Source organism: Sinohyriopsis cumingii, chromosome 4 (genome assembly GCF_028554795.1).
Source record: "Sinohyriopsis cumingii isolate HCF-2022 chromosome 4, ASM2855479v2, whole genome shotgun sequence".
Taxonomy (NCBI): domain Eukaryota; kingdom Metazoa; phylum Mollusca; class Bivalvia; order Unionida; family Unionidae; genus Sinohyriopsis; species Sinohyriopsis cumingii.
Window position 1 is genome coordinate 116,499,467 of NC_142964.1, and position 18,564 is coordinate 116,518,030.

At 35.8% G+C, this 18,564-nt stretch overlaps 1 protein-coding gene across 5 annotated transcripts in view; it reads left to right on the forward strand.

The window, feature by feature from the left end:
* Nucleotides 1-2,905: 2,905 nt before the first annotated feature.
* LOC149801947 (activated RNA polymerase II transcriptional coactivator p15-like) overlaps nt 2,906-18,564 on the forward strand; it is a 29,011-nt gene continuing 13,352 nt past the window's right edge. The window contains exons 1-3 of one of the 5 annotated variants that reach the window (XM_089956341.1): nt 2,906-3,060; nt 3,562-3,685; nt 15,831-15,900. In XM_089956341.1, coding sequence (XP_089812467.1) covers nt 15,847-15,900 — 54 coding nt within the window. In that variant the 5' untranslated portion in view covers nt 2,906-3,060; nt 3,562-3,685; nt 15,831-15,846. The other 4 variants (XM_089956342.1, XM_089956339.1, XM_089956343.1 and 1 more) reach the window with 4 other exon arrangements.

Genomic DNA, 18,564 nt, shown 5'->3' on the forward strand with positions numbered 1-18,564 from the left:
AAGCAGGGAACCAGACAAAGAAAATATTGTTCACACTGAAATGCGCATGTGCGGCGAAGATTGTTCACTGTTAACTCATCGGAACTGTAGTCTGGTTGCATTTCAGTAAACACAGTAATTGTAGTGTAATTGACAATAATGGATAGTAGTAGTGTATAATAATGAAAATGAGCATTAATCATTTCAGCACATTCAGTACTGATTAAGGGATTTATTGAATGATAAAAATATAATATTTTGTACCGTTTGTTTTGTTAGTCATCCACTGATGTTAATCAGGTGTGTGTGTGTATGTGTGTGTTCAGTTAGGAGTTGTTTTTATTTTTAGCATGATTTAAAATCGTTTAAGTAATTTGAAGAAATGCTACAATGTAAAAGAAATGACAGCAATGGACCACTGGATATTAGAATGTTAATGTTGTTGTTGTGGGGTTTAACGCCATTTTTCAGCACACGATGGGCTCTTCATGGCGGCCAGTATTAATGGTGGAGGAAGAACCCGGGAAAACCCCAGAAGAACCACCGACCCACGAGAAGCTCCTGGCAAGCTTTCTCACATACCCACATTGGCCGAATCCTAGACTCGAACCCAGGCAGACAGAGGTGAGATGGCAGTGATCCGTAACGGAGAGCGCTTTAGACTACTCGGCCATTCGGGGCCCCTGAATATTATTGTATGGACGTAAATATGAAAATCATGCCGACATGGTGAGTGCTTAGTTCACAAGCTCATTGATTTTATTGAGTAACTTAGGGCAATTTCATAAGATGTGCTCAGAGTAACGAAAGTAATTAGCTGCAAACATCACAGTATTACCGGAGGTGTAGTGTAAACCTTAATCTAAGTAGCTTTGACATCACTTATATCACTTGACAGTATAAAAAAAAAAATTAACAAAAATAATCAGGTATTCCACACTGGATTAGAACTGATAGACACCAACAGCTGGTTTGTGTTATACATTTACTAGAGTTTATGTTCCATAGGAAAAATACGTTCAGGGCAGTCTTTACTCCACTTCCTATTGGTATTGATGTATTGTATTTAATAAATAGTACAGAACGCCTTCTGCAGTTATTCTTCAATAAAAACATCACATGGTGTCAGCGGTAAATTGAAAATGGCTTCATTTCAATTTACAAATCCGGACAACACTGACTTTTTGAGACCTAAAACTTGGGAAAGGTGGTTTAAGCGCTTTGAACGCTTTCGTCAAGCGTCTGAAGAAAGAAATGGGAAGAAATTCAAGTAAATACCTTGATTTATTCCTTGGGAAGTGAGGCTGATGACATTTTGTCTTTGTTCATCCTGACAGAGGAAGATCAAAAGAAGTGGAAGCCCGTGACAGATAGATTCGTGCGATATTTCATTCCAAAGAAGAATGTAATTTTTGAAAAGGGCGAAATTTAATCACAAAATAAAACAGCAAGAGGGAGAAACAGTAGACAGCTTTGTTAAAGCTATATATGTGTTAGCAGATAATTGTAATTTCGGGCCACTGCGTGATGAAATGATCAGAGATTGACTTTGTAGTTGGACTGCGAGATTCAAAACTGTCGGAAAAATTGCAGTTAGGGGCGAATCTAACTCTTGAGTATTCCGTTAGTCGTGCTCGACAGAATGAGACTGTGAACAAGCAGCAATGAATTACACGAACAACTGGAGAACGAATGACTGAAATGGATGCAGTAAAATCGTCTTCACTGAAATATCGGAAACAGAAACATAAAATCCCAAAAGTTCGACAAAATAATGTCCGCAGAAAAGGATGCATGAGATGTGGACAAATGTTAATCGTTCTCGAGACCAATGTCCAGCAAAAGGAGCAGAATGCCACAAGTGTAAGAACGGAGGACACTATGCAAAATGCTGTGTGTGTGTGTGTGTGTGTGATTTGGGTTTCTAACGTAGCTTTAACAATTTTTAAGTCATATCGCTACGATGTCTGCAGTGTGGCAGTTTATAGTGATGTCTCGCACTGGGGCATCATGCCGCAGACATTTAGCATGATGTCCCACCCAGTCACATTATCCTGACACCAGGCCGACCAGTACTAACACTAACCTCGTAATGCTGTGCGCCTAGCGACTCAGCTGTTAATACCATTTTTATAAGTCTTTGGTATGATTCGGCCGGGGTTCGAACCCGCGACCTCCCACATCCGAGGCGGATGCTTTAAGCACTTAGGACACCGGAGCGGTCGAGCTATTCCTTCAAGATAACAGAAGGCTCTGGATTGGGGTAGTTATATGTGAAAAGAAACATTCATCTAATTATATGATTTGATCTTGGTTTGCCAGGCCTAGAATGTATTTGGGTAGGAGTCAGATACAATATCCCACTATATGCCACCTTAAAAAATGACTTAACTATCAAACGTGCAGTGCTGAATGACAGTGATATGGTTATATGATAAGAGATTTTGCTTTGTTAAATTTACTTTTGCAGCAGAATTTTATGTGAGATGAAATATTTGAAAATCACGATACCAATGATAGCACAAGGTATCTATCATTGGTATCGCAAATTTATGTCAGTCTATAACAAGCACATTAATTTGGGCCAGAGAACAATTAATTAGATTTATGGGAACAAGTGATTGTTAAATCGCTATACTGCAATGATTTCTAATAGCTGTGTCGGGAGAGGAAGTGATTCTTAATTAAGCCTTCATTTAATTAACCGTTAGACGAATATAAAAGGGAAGGTTAACTTCGATTTTATATCGGAACTGTCAGAATCTGAGTTTTTCCAGTTCTGTTGTTTGTAAATCTACAAGACAGGCTGACCGCAATTTTTGGCGCCTAGTTATAATATGTGGTAGATATATTTAATCCTAATTGGTTACGCTAAATAAGGGGCATAATTCCCACCTTAATTTCTAGAGGTTAAATTGCCCTCACCGACAAAAATCTACACAGTCTGCATTGTTCCTGCAAGATTCATAATATAAAGGGACTCCGAGATTGAATTTCGAAACAATTCTCCCGTAAAACATTTGCCAAAGGGACCGGATGTCTGGAAAGTCAACGGACACAATTCGGGCTTGAAAGCACAAGGTATCTGCATCAATCTCATGTAATACGTTGATACAAATATAATGATTTGCTTGAATTTATTTACTTATATTTTTGCATGAATTTATTTGTTTAAATTCGTAGATCATTATTCTGGATATGAGTGTAACTGTGTTGAGTTGATCTATCTAAATTCGTACAATGATCTTCTTTATATCGGTTTGACGAATTGTTTGAATTTGTCGTCTTGATTGTTATGGGAATCTAAGAATTTCATGCATTACTTTAGTTGATATGAGTTACGAGAATCCGTATGAATCCTCCGATCTTAGTTGATTTCACGTATGATAAAGACTTGAATGTGTGTATTCGCTGAAAATAACGTAGTTAAACCATATACTGAATTTCATTAATTGAGAGGAGAACGGAAATGTCATATATCGTGTAATGTTAATGGGAATCAGTGATGAAATAGCCATTGGAAAGTATATTAATCTTGTGAAGCTAAGTGTGATTATGGTCTGCCACGCTTTACTTGACCAGATAGCCGTTGGTATCTGTTTGAATTCCGAAGAGAGGCGAGACAGTGGGGAGGTCGGAGAAGGGGAAAAGCGAAAGGACCTAGAGGAACGACCACAGTGAAGTTGGAGTGGACTGGAACAAGCAGGTTATGAAGTTGTACAAGTCAATGACTTCGATCGTTTACTCGATTATATGATGAACCAATTATATCATTTAAAGCAGATCGGCTATTTAGATAAATATATTTGTGTTTGAAATTCGGTGAAAGATTTATTCCCAAAAGAAGTGCATCTTCCTAATATAATGTATTAGCCCAGTTGTTTATGTAATTGATTAAATGTTTGTTTTTCCATGTACGAGGGCTCGTGTCATTCTGTTTTATATATCTGCTCAGATCTCCGTGTATTCATCTATAAGTTTCACTCGTTATTTTAATACGTACTCGATCCGGGCAACAATACAGAGTGCGATCACCCTCTAGATAATGATAGCTAAATAAAGCGGACACCTTGTAAGAAGGTACAACTTCACAACAACACACCTGTAGCACCGCTACAATAGTCAATACTGGATACAGAAAGTAAAACTGTGTCAGAAAAGACGGCCACTATTCACTATCTGCGCAATCCTAGAAAGAACCCCAGGTTTTGAACCACCATCAGAGATTAGAGCACCTAGGTACTTGAAGCTTGTCACCGTGCCCAGCTTCTGTGCATTCAATCTTATTTCCTTGAGAATGCCACTCGTGTTGTTTGACACTATAGTGAGGTTTTTTTTTTTCAGCGCTGATACCCATCCCATACCTTAGCGATGCTGTATCAGACGGTTCGCTAAGGTTTCCAGCTCTTGTTCATGTGCTAAGCCATCGATCAAGCCCAGCCCTTGGACAAGGCGAACGAGGCAACCGCATTGGGCCCCGCGCTTTCAGGAAATCACACACACAGAGTATAGTATACCTTACTGTAGGCATATATGAAGTTTTTAAGTTTGCACCATCAATTGTCATATTAATGTCTATGCCCCAGTGCTATGCATCACTATAAACTGCTACACAGCAAACATTGTAGTGATATAACTGAAATTGGTAAAGCTGTGTTAAAATTTTCACAGACACACACACACACACACTTTACTTTCTTTTCACCGCCATTACTGTATGTTACTATCCGTAACCGTGTTTACGGACTAGGGACTAGACCGGAACTATTGGACTTTACTTCCGTTGCGCGATTTAGTGGAACTCCGCAATTCAGGTAAAAGTGCGGCGTGTATAAGGCAACGTTTGGATTAAAATTAAGGTTTTGATAGGATCTATAATCGACATGATCTCATGTTCTGCTTTGTAAAACTGCACACGTATAATAACAAAATGCAGTAAGCAATTCTCAAAACCCAACCAACAGCTTTTTGCTTTTATTGTCGGGTATTTTCGTTGTTCTAGAGCTTCTGCTTTTGCAAGCAAGAAGCACCGCTCATTAAAAAGCTTTTCCCCTCTTCTTCTCATTATTATGCTTTCAGTTTTCCTAAGTACCAGCACAGGGGCTCGTTACAACGAAAATCAAGGGATGGGGGGTTCTAATCTGTAATAATATAACATGTTATATTATTACAGGTTAGAACCCCCATCCCTTGATGCAACGTTTAAGTTGAACGCATTTCAAACCCCACACTCTGTGGTACATGCAAATACCTTAAATATATGCCGATTTTAACAAGGCCCACTGAATAAAGCAATGTTAACTTATTAATCACAGGTTTAAATATTAACAGAAAGCTTGATTTGCATTCTGTGTATGCATGTAATTTTCGTAGAAGTATCTTCAGATTCGTTGAATTTATTTCAATTTCCAAACACCATATTAAGTTAACTGTAAATCTGCCTGCTGACCACAAATATGGCGGCTGATGATGTCATTTGGGAACTATATTGCATTGCATCACTACTTTTGAAACACTCCCAAAAACAAATGTAATTATGAACTCCTTCGTTGACTGAATTAAGGAGTGCCACTTCATAATGCTAAAATAAATATTTGAACAACATTTAAATTTAACAACTCGATCATTTCAGATAACAGTTTATGTCAGATAGCCTTTTTAACAAATCATTCCTAACCTTTCAAACTTTAGTTAAATTGTAAGAATGGCAGAATTTATGATAAATGGTAACATTGGGACTTTAAGCGTTCACCACAATGATGTATTTTTTATGAATCTTTGAATCAAGTACTGTATGTGATATCTTAAAATAAGAATTTTTTTCTTGCTAGATCCTCATTGAAATGGTCTTTGAAAATTGACATTGTCTGCTGTTTGAATATTTTGAACCAACTACAAAGTTAAAATCACCTACCCATCTTTTAACACAGTCTAATCCTTCCCCTGTCTTTTGACAGTTTAATTCGATTACAGTTGTAATTTTCAACACAGGGTTCATTATTTGATGAGTGGATTGCAAGTCATGCTAAAACAATTATGCCCAACAATAATGTGAATGTTAACAAACATCCTACCTTCATTTCTTTGTTAAATCTCTCCATTTAGAAAAGTCGAACATTTTTTAATATGGAGGAGGAATGTAATCTCTGCATTTTCAGTCGTAGAATAGGTCTAACCCTAGCATTTAAGATGTCAACTCTGATATATAGCCTTACTATGGTTCAAGTCCTACATGGTCAACAGGACACAGATTGTATCTGCAAATGGAATACACTCTAGCCCAGTTGATCATGTTGTGGTGTTCTACAGGGGTCTGTTCTTGGACCTGTTCTCTTCATTCTGTACACTCAGTCGCTCTGAAGTGTGATGGATCATCATCCAGTGTCTCACCAACTGTACGCTGATGACACCCGAATATACAAATCTAGCCACCCAACTGAAGTTGATGCTACCATCCAAGGTGTAGAGAGGTGCATTTCTGATTTGAAATCATGGATGACATGTAACAAGCTGCAGATGAATGATGATAAAACTGAGGCCATTCTGATCACAACAAAAAGACGTTCACATTCGCATCCTTTACCTCAAACAATAAATATCAGCAACACCAACATTAAATTCACACAATCAGTTTGAAACCTTGCTGTTACTCTGGACAGTACTCTCACATTGCACCAACATGTCATGAACATATGCAAGGCTGCATATCTTGAGCTGAGACGCATCAGCTCCATTCACAAATATCTTTCAGTTGATGCCACTAAAACACGGGTGTTCATTAGTACTTTCAAGGCTGGTCTATTGTAACTCAATTCTGCCTGGTTCATCTCAATATCTACTCCAGAAACTTCAAAAAGTTCAAAACACAGCTGCTCGGATCATACTTAGAGTACCACGATCAGAGCACACCTCCCTGCTACTCTGTACCCTACACTGGCTATCCATTCGATCCAGAATCAAACACAAAATTTGTTCTCTGTGCTACGTTTCACTGTCCAACATACCTATCCGACCTCACCCATGTGTAAACACCAGCAAGATACTTACGCTCGTCTTCTGACAATCATATACTCATTATTCCCACTATGAAAACAAAGTCATATGGACAGCGTTCTTTTGCATACCAGGGCCCAGCAACATGGAATGAATTGCCCACTGAACTTAGACACAAAGACAGTGATCACATTCAAGAGGGCTCTCAAAGCTAACTTATTTCAACTGCAAGAACAAACTTATAGACCTAATAATGTTTCCTACCTGAAACATTCTCAGCATGTTTTTTATTTTTTAATGTTTTTCTAATTTCATGGTGTTTCGTTTTTGTAATAATATTATATGTTTTTTATCTTATAGGTGTTGTCTAATGTTGTAAAGCGCTTAGAGTTCCTAAAGATTAGGTACTATACAAAGTCCTCATAGTTATATGATGGGCAAGGGTTGCTGCCTTCACTCTAATTTTGCCGTAGTTCTGTTCTGTCAAATTTACTATGGGAACTGGACTGCATTTTTCAAGAACATCTTGAATAACTGGCCACCCTTTCAAATTGACTCAAGAGCTATGGTAGCTAAGGAATACCAAAATCATCAGATTTTTTTTATGACAATGAATTGCAGCACATTTAGAAAATGTCATACTCTCTAATTATCATCATCTTTTCAAATGAAAGAATAAGGCTACAGAAGATCATTTCCTAGCATAGCTTTTTATAATTATTGTAATATACAATTCTGAATTATTCTTATCTAGTAAACTTGAGAAAAAAAATAATCCTATAAAATATACAGGGTTCTTAATAGACTTCAAAACTGAGGAGTCATTTGATCCATGACACCAAAATCTTGAGTTGAAATTGTAATCTCAAGAGTCAAAACTGAAATTTCAAGAACCATTTGAGTTTGAGACATGAATTCTTAGCTGGAATTGTTCATGGAGGAAACATATGCTGAAATTGTCTTAGAACTTTAGGAGATTTATTCTTTTTCTCAGGATTGTTAGTAACTTTCTGTTTCTATATAGTCCGAGGGTCAGAATGGTCATCATTGACAAGTTTTGCTGAGACCGAGACAGTAAAGAAAATACACTTCTTTCAGCCATTGTGATTAATACAATCCAGTTTATGACAATTCAGTGAAAAAGGAAGAGGTATATGTTTTGTAGTTCATTGCAGAGATTATTTTTTTATAAGCTCCACAAACATTTTTTTTGTCCATCATGAGATCACTGATTGGTTGGCAATGATGACATTGACTGATTACAGTAGAACCTGTCTAAGAGACCGCACTTTCTGTCAACAAGAAATGGTCTCTTACGACAAGTGGTTTCTCATAACAGGTTTGTACAAAAACACTATTTTTTCAATGTAGAATTTCAGAATTATATAAGAAGGAAAAATATCCACAATCATTGTATATATATATTCAGTTCTTTATTCATATTTCTTAAAATATTACATGCAGTCATCTGAAAGCAAAAGCACAAAATTATATTGCAATAAAGATGTACATCTATCATTAAACATTAATCACATTTATATCTGAAGATTACATCTACATTTATGAACATGTGAAACCATTTCTTATTTACTCCTTGTCCTTATAACACTGAATTTGTTTACTAATGTTTAAACTGCTGTTTTGTGAGTTATCTTCCCTTTATCACTTCTTTCAATTACATTTACTCCTCCACTATTTGAATTTGTCTCTTTCTAGTTGGAGGTTTTGCCATTGTTATAAAGGTGCTAGGTGATTACAGTGAATGTTATCAGTGCTCAGTTGCAATAACACTATATCAATGGTTTTCATCAGGTGTTGGGGGAAACATGGAATATGCATGTAGATTGAATATGTAGCAATGAATGAAACATAGAGGTAATTAACTCATCCAGAAACATCATTATTTATTCAGAGACAAAAGTCAGAGGCATAATTCTCAGATAATATAAAGCAGGGGTGGGCAAACTATGGCCCGCGTGCGGCCTGCCAAGGGCTTTCATGCAGCCCACCAAGGGTTTTCATGTGGCCTAGGAACAAGTCATCATTCACACTGACTCTGTTTATGTTACTCTGTTTATCAAACAAATGTGCTTTTGAAGTTTCAGTTTTCAAATATTAACAACATATTAACAACTGAAAATTAATTAGATGTTATTTAGAAAAACCATTTGTTTTTGCTATTTCAAATATTGATTATTTTACTTAATGAACTATGACAAGGTGTAAATTTGTGTATGCGGCACTTGCATTGGAAAGTTTGCCCACCTCTGATATAAAGGGATAACCTCTAGAAACAAAGGCTTTTACAGGTTGCCCCAGCTTCAACAGATCATGGCTTGGTATGTGGGTACTGTAACATCGAAAATAAAGCAACGAACAACATAACCCTTTAATAATATCAGTCAAATACAGGAGATGATTCATACTTACTGGTTTAATAGACCAAGACCTAATTGAGCCTGAAGCTGTATGGATTAACTCCAAAGACAAGCAATGTACATTGACTTTGGCACACAATCATGGCAGTTCATCATGTACTTTAGTCTAATATACAGTCGATAACAAATGACATTAATGCCTGACTTGCCAAATTTTCAAACCGGCATCAAGACTCCCTTTACATTCTTTTTCTTTTTCTTTATATTTTCATTGTTTTTGATCAGAATTGCCTTAACGTTTCATCTGGTCACAATAACCAAGGATTAAATAAAGGTCATTGATATTTGTCTCTGTTTTTGTAATATCGTCATTCATAGTGCTGGAACACTTTGCATGTGCTTTAATCTGGTTTCCTATCTAGAACATAAAACACTGCATGCAGGACATATGCAGTTTCAGAAATTGGTAGTTAGCCTATATTTTTTTTTATTGAATGGCCTAAGCAGTCATAGTTACCAATGATTTAATTAAGGTCACTGATGTGTATCTTTGTTTTTGTGATGCGGTCATTCATAGCAGTGTCAGAATGCATATTTTTCCAAGATCTGATCGCTGATTGCTTTCTGCAGGTGGTCGCTCATGACGGTACAAAAATATATAATAATGTTGATCCATGCATTACAATTGTGATAATAAATGACATGCAGTCGCCTTTAGTAGAGGTTGCTCATAACATGTTTTGCTGTATTAAACATCACCCTTAAGAGGCAAAATAGTTTTGTGGTCAAGGTATCACTCTGAATCACTTTATTTTGCGAAGAATGGGTAATGTATTCTCTGTGTCGTTAGAATGTGACAATTACTAACAACCAGTCAGCCTGTAAAAAAGTTCAAACTTGAGAACAGTGGCTGGGTTTTTAAGGTTACTCACTGCTCTTCCTCTAACCTAATTTTATTTTGAAGAGAAAGTTTCTGAGTTAGGCATGTGATGTAATCACAAGTTTTATATTTGCTAGTCAGCAAGGTTTTTCAGCACTGGGATAGAGATTATGTTTCAGCATTTTAACATGATTTGAACTAAAACATGTATCAGCTGCCCTTATATATTTCTCTAAACACGTCTTGACCAAAGCAATGACAATTAAACAAAACAAATTAAAAATACATTCTCATGTGTTTCTCAGTTTCTGCCAGTGATAGGCATCACTGTAAACTGCAACACTGCTGACATCATAGCTATATGACTGGAAAATTGTTAAAGCTGCATTAAAAATCAAAATCACACACAAGCTTTTGCAGAAAAAGAATTTTTGGTTGGTCTCACTTTTGCCATAGGTAGAATTATTTTTATTAAAATTGAAAACCATACCTTATATCTCATTATTACTTATAATACCCTCATAAAACATCTCACATTTAGTGTTAAACTCTCCAGATTATAACAGCGATCAGTTGACAGCTTGTTGTGTGCACATTAGCTTGTAAGTTTGATTACCGGTAATCCACATATCATTGCACCAGTTTTTTAAGACTTACAGTCTCCAGTAGACTGGTTCCAACTGGGTTTTGCAAAGTGTGAACAGAACACACTGGTATGCCAATTATTTGGTTTCAATAAATGATAATAATAATAGTAAAAATAATAATTTATTTTGCACAGGTGGCAGGGTATACTTCAACAATAAAACAGTGCAGTAGCCTGCATTTTAAATGCTATTTTTTCTTACCACAGGTAGATTCGTGTATGTTCTTGGGATCTCAAACAAACACAGATATTTAATGAAATGTTAATCCAATCAAGCCACAGTTGATTGCATCTTCCTTTAACTATCATAAACATCAAAGATTATCTAAAAACAATCTACATGGGTACAGTTAAGCCCACATACGCGTGACATCAGTGACTTGTTACCTCAATGAGTTTATTAATTTTGCACAGGTGTTATATTTTTGGCAGATAAGGTGTAAACAATATTCTATCAAATGGTGCATACATTCAGTTTGTAACGGACATCGCTCCCTAAATAGGAAATAATGCCAGACGCAAATCAAGGATAAATATGACTGATGAACTTCCAAATCAGTGTGTGTCATAAAATTTACATGCATCAGAAATAGTTCAGCTTTAAATTATAGTTATTGAAACCCAAGAGTACACACCTGTTTAGAACCCTTGATACATCATTATTTCCTTTATATTTCACCGTACATATATGGTACAAATAGTAGTGTTTGTACTCTGTGAATTGTAGTTATCTTAACATTTATCATCATTCTCAGAATTAATTATTGCTGTATGTGTCTTTGAAAATGGACACCAGAACAACACATTAATAATAGTAGTACTGATAATGAAGAAGAGTTTGAAACCTATTGCAATATTGAAACATTTATTGATAATTTTCTGCAGATTTAGATATAAAATAAAGATTTCTATGGTTCCAGACATTTATTCAGTTCTGTAAATAATTTTAATTTGAAGTGCTTGCAGATCTTCTCAACAATGCACTTATTAATAGCAACCTTGCATCGCCGTTTTTTGATGATAATGTGGAATTTTTAATTTGTTTAATTATTTTTTTTATTACTGCAGATGGTATGGAAATTTAAAGAAAACTGAAAAATTAAGATCTCAGTACATAATCATGCTGGTAAAGTCCACAGGTCACTGCTCGTAAAGTCCACAGCAGTGACCTGGTCTTTAACAGCCATCCTCATTTCCCTCAGTAAAATTTCCAAAGTAAATGTTTTGTATGGATTGCTTTCCACAGTCAATAGCTAGGTGTTTCCCACCCAGAGAGTGGTTTTCATACAGCACATACATGAGCATATAGATTAGGCAAGTGAATCATTTGTTTTTCCATAGTAGGCGTTGTTTAGGTAAAGACGTGATCTAAATTGATGTGGAAATGTATCTTATCTTGCTTATATTCATCATATTCAGATGAATCTGTCAATGTTATTTTCAATTGGCAACTCTCGTGGTTATTGTAAGGATTTGAATGAAGCTACCATATTGCTTAGAAATTTATGGTGATGGGGTAATGCGCTGATGACCATACTAAATTTATAAATTATAAAATATTTAAAAGACAATTAGTTTTATCCTGAATTTGTTTTAGTTCATAAAATTTGACCTTTTCAACAATTTCTAACAGTGTTTACTTCATCATAATAGTTTGTAAATCAAAATCATGGTAAACTCCTCTTAAATATTCTTTATTATCCAAAATATCAATTTTAACTTTCAAATTCATTTCAGTGGGAAATGTGCATTGTAATTGTAATTTAAAACTGAACAGCAGCTAAATTATTTTAATGATATAAATCTACTTACACAAAATGCATTGTAATCTATAAAAATAAAAAAAACACTAAGACTAACTTCAAAAGCAGTTATTTCATTATTAGGTTATTCTTTTTAATCCAAGAATAGATTTTACGCCAGCACTACAATCACTATCTCATTTAAGAAATTTATTTTGGTTTGAACTATTAAAGGAATACTTAGCCAGATTCAGCAAGAACATGCTGCTGACATGTTAAACATATGCAAAACAGACAATATATATGTTATCTTGCAATGAAAGTGACCTGTCAATCACTCCCGAGACAGTATTCAAGCAGCTGAGATACCTGCCTTTTTATTATATATCAATAAGCAAACATATATGACATCCAAAATAGACAGATGAAAAACTTGAAGAAATCTGTGAATGAAACAAATTTTCAACATAATTTTTTAATGGTATATTTATATGATAAATTCTTTGAATAGGTGATTATGCCAGATGCTAGAAATATAAAAAAATAATATCATTAATCATGTTTTGGTGCATTGTGTTTGTTCATGAACCAAGTTAAATAAACCAGCATTCAGAGGTCACTGGTCTTCAAAGGCCAGTTTGGACTTTAACCCCCATGGTTAGTAGGAGTCTGTTGTATGCCCAGCTTAGACTGGATACATATTAGTGTTACTGTATAGTTTGTACATGCAGGTATGGAACTGACACATGTGGTCATGTTTGTAGCTTTGGGGTGTCTCACATCTGTTGCCCAGTGTGTCAGCTTTTGCAGCAGGTGCAATTAAACCAGTGATGTGGCATATAAACAACTACAGCTGCATTAAAAACATCCATGATACAGAGTGTGTATCCACCAGATGTAGTAGCCTCCAGAATCTGCTTAATCGCTTGCCTTGTCACAACGCTGTATAAATAGGAACGGTACATGTATTTGTCAGTACAGGTCATACCACTATATAATCAATAAATCTGCATTGAAAATATGATCTTTCAAGACAGGTGGTCTAACAGCAGTGGTCTTTCAAGAAAGGTTTTACTGTACATAACTGACATGTGATTTGGTGTTGAATAAAGACAAAATAGTATGTTTGACAAAAGATCTACTTTAATTATTGAAAAAAGTTTAAGATACCATGAAATATGCATTTTGTCATTTATCATTTTATTAACATGAAAGTTTTTGCTGCCAAATAGGAAATAATAAATGTCATTCATACACTGTTGTGTGGGTGGGTCAGATTTTTTCCTGGGATTTTCCATGGTTCTTCCTCCACCAGTTATACTGGCCACCACATATAGCCTATCTTGTGCTGAAAATGGCATTAAACCCAGCAACAACAACACTTGTGTGGTGTTCTCAATGTACCACTGACCAATACTGTCTTTGGTAATGGTGTGAGAATCACTATGATTTGCCTGGACACTGGCAACTTGATGGACTTTAAGGCCTAAAGTCTGTCACCAATCCGACTACAAGTACATATATGCATATTCAGATCATCCTAACTTTTCTACCATTGTCTTTCAATTTTCATTAATTAGTAAAATATTCACACTGGATAAATTTCAAAATAAATATAGTGGACTGCTCTAAATATTTCTGTTTTTCTCTGTAGAATTCCAATCTTGAAAGTGCTGATGTACCAATAGCCTGGAATATTCTTGATGTTCTAACAGCCTTGATGTATCACAAGGATGTAATTCAAATTGTCTCTAAGTGAATTCACAATAATCCAAAATGTGACTTAATCCAAAAGTCAAAGAGCAAATTGTAACTCCAGTGAATAATTTAAATAAATCCTCTTAAATTAAAATTGAACACAACTAAAGTTGACTCCATCAAGACTGATGTCAAGATATGGAATGAGTAATTATGATCAATATTTATCTAAGAAGCTAAGACACAATAACAGAACCAGGATGAAGGTCATTTTCCCATCAAATTCATAAACAACTTCTGGAACATTAATTTCTGCAAACAACTAGATCATGAACTCAACATCTGTCAACCTGTTTACCTGCAGGTAATAGTGATTTTAAAATATAATCTAACATCATAGACAAGAATTAGTTAAGTTAAATATTGTTTGTTTGTAATACAAAAAACAGGTAGGCACAACTCCCACCCTCTGTTATGGACAAAAGTCAGCCACACATTGCAGATTAAATATACACAGCATATAATCATGGACAAAAGCCAAATTGCAATACAAATGAAATACACATAACACTATTGCTCAATAAAAATGTAACATTATCACATTATCATTTTGATCTGTTGTATATTTGTAAAAGAAGATAGTAAATTACTGTCTCAGACTGACCACAAGTACAAGTATATAAATTTGTAATATGATTAGAACAAAAACCCTAATTAAGTGAACTACATCCCATTCAGTGCATAGTGTGCAGAATATTGGCTTGATGTGTTCCTGAGTAAAAAATATTTAGGAATGTGATTTATTTATCTGTTTAAGTAACATTTAAACTGGGTGAGAAAGTGACAGTATTGATGTGATCAGGGAGACGATTCCGCTTTCTCACAGCTGTCATTAAAACCACATTGAAAACAGATTTGTTCAACAGAAAGAAACATTAAAATAGATATTTATTAATGGTTACTTGGTTATTTGTCTTTCGTTGTTAGGAGATAAGATGGGGCAATATTTTGAACTGTTTTGAAGAAGGTTACCATTCTGTATTTGTAGTGTCGGGTAACTTAAGTTTCCTTGATGATTTTTCAGCCAAAGCAGACATGTTGGCACCAGTAAAATTGTCTTCTTTTTATAGATAATGCAATTATCCCAAAGTGTGTCATCATATTCTAAATCAGGTATAAGGCCACTATAAGTGATGATATATATATAAGAAAATGCAAACAATAAGGCACAAGTTACATGGTGATACTAGAACAAAATTTTGCATTTTGACCTGATGTAGCTTCCAACCAAATCTACTTAAGTGGTAGCTTTTGACTGTGGTAATTCTATTTTCACTGTAGCATAATTTTGCTTCAAATATTACAGTTATAAAGATTGTTTTTTCCTCCCAGTTTCACACTTGATGCCTTATGTTGGAACTGAACATCTGTTATTTTCTTGCATTCAGCATAATATCTTTTTAATTCTAGATTGTTCATTTTATTAATATTCATTATTCTTTTTTAATTTGCAGGTTATTGAGCGACATCATGCCTAAGTCCAAGGAATTTATATCTTCTTCAGAGTCTGATTCAGATGCTGAGGTATATAGTATTTATTTAGTTATGCATCACACATATCCAGCTGTAAAAAGCATAGACCATAAAATGCCATCACATAATAATTATATATAACAGCAGTCTTGGATATATGCTGTAGACCCTGTTTCGATGCTGTAGACCTAGAATTGCAATCACACTGTAATTATATAACAGCAGCCTTGGATATATGTTGTAAACTTGAGTTCTTTGCTGTAGACCTAGAATTGCAATTACATTATAATTATTTATAACAGCAGCCTTGGATATATGCTGTGGACCCTGTTTCTATGCTGTAGACCTAGAATTGCAATCACACTATAATTATATATAACAGCAATCTTGGATATGTGCTGTAGATAATCTATCTATGCTGTACACCTTCAGTTGTAATCACATTATGATTGTATATGACAGCAATCTTGCATATATGCTGTAAACTTTGGTTCTCTGCTCTGTACCCTATACAGGCATCACATTATAATTCCCTATGACAACAGCCCAGATTCTATGCTGTAGTCCCTGAACTGGCATGATAATATAATTTGATATGATATCTGCCCAGGTTTGATGTTGTAGACCCTGAACTGCCATGGCATTTTAATCTTATATGATAACAATCTTGGCAGATCTGGGTCCCAAGAACAAGCTGCTGCCATATACAATAACAATGTGCCTTCAGTTCCACACCACAACATTCAATTTCGGCCACACATCGTTTGAACTAGTCCAAATCACACTCACACTGGAGCAAAGGTCAGTCCATTTTTTCTGCCTGTACCATCCTCCTCCTAGTAGAAAAAACAAGCTGACTGAATCTCTCTCTTGGAGCAGTGTCCGAATCTCCTGGAGTATGGAAATTCGATAGGTGGCAACCTGATTAGATTTCAACTTTCACTTTGACTGTCACAGAAACCCAAATACATCAAATCTCATAGATTCCATTAATGTTTTCAACCTCAAACAGTCAGTTAACCAACCCACCCATAAACATGGTCACATTTTGGTGTATCAGTCCCAAACACTCCACCTTTATCTGCTACTAAGAGAAACCTCCATATGATAGATAGAACCAAACTAATGCATGATATCCAAGAAAACATAACAACTTGCTTACCTCCTACAGCAGAACAACTCGATAACTGCCTGTGTTCATTGCTCGACAAACATGCCCCAACTACCAAGTGCAGAGTATTAGTTCAAAGTGTTCTCCATGGTATAGCAGCATTAGGGACCAGCTTCGTACTGCTAAAAGAGACTGCTGTAAAGCTGAAAGGCTTTGGCTTTCCACCAGACTCACAATTCATAAGCAAATCTATGAAGCCGCTAAGAAGAATGTCACAAATATAGTCCATGCAGCGAAATCAGCCCACTACACTACTAAGATCATGGAAAGTTCTAGCTGCAAAGAGCTCTTTGAGATTACTAACAAGCTAATGTCAAGGAACAAATCAACACTACTTCCAACTACCTTCTCTCCAGTCAACCTTCCGGACATGTTTGCAAATTTCTTCCATGACAGAACAAACCATTAGGGATAAGCTTGACACCACAATTTCAATTGACTCCTCGTCACTATACAGTTCAAAGTTGGGATACAGAATTTGAGCGGCAACCATTAGCAGCATTTGAACCTGTCTCTATGGATTTTGTATGTACAATTCTGATGAAGAGTGCACCAAAGTCATGTGATCCAATTCCAGCATCACTGCTGCTTGAGTGCTTAGATCCAGTATTGCATTCACTAACTGATGTTATTAATACCTCTCTCTCATCAAGGGAATTCCCATCATTTTTCAAAACTGCCATTGTAAAGCCTCTGCTGAAGAAACCAACACTATACCATAACGATTTAAAGAACTACTGCCCAGTTTCTAATTTGCCATTCATATAAAAAATCTTAGAAAAGGTTGTTCTATCCCAGCTTGTATCTCATCTGAATTCAAACAGTCTTTTTAGCAATGTACAATCTGCATATCGCCCTTGCCACAGTACTGAAATTACTCTTCTAAAAGTAGTTAATTACATTCTCTCTGCGTTGGATAGCGAAAAGATTACAGTCCTCACCCTCCTTGATTTTTCAGCAGCATTTGACACAATAGACCATGATATATTACTTCACCATCTCCAGGATGTATTTGGCACTCATGATACAGCTTTACTGTGGTATAGTCCTACTTGGTCAACAGGACACAAATTGTATCTGCAAATGGAATACATTCCAGCCCAGTCGATCTATGTTGTGGTGTTCCACAGGGGTCTGTTCTTGGACATGTTCTCTTTATTCTATACACTCAGCCATTCTCAAGTGTCATAGATCATCATCCAGTGTCTCACCAATTGTACGCTGATGACACCCAAATATACAAATCTAGCCACCCAACTGAAGTTGATGCTACCATCCAAGGTGTAGAGAGGTGCATTTCTGATGTGAAATCATGGATGACATGTAACAAGCTGCAGATGAATGATGATAAAGCTGAGGCCATTCTGATTACAACAAAAAGACTTTCTCATTCACATCCTTTACCTCAAACAATAAATATCAGCAACACCATCATTAAATTCACACAATCAGTATGAAACCTAGCTGTTACTCTGGACAGTACTCCCACATTGCACCAACATGTCATGAACATATGCAAGGCTGCATATCTTGAGCTGAGACGC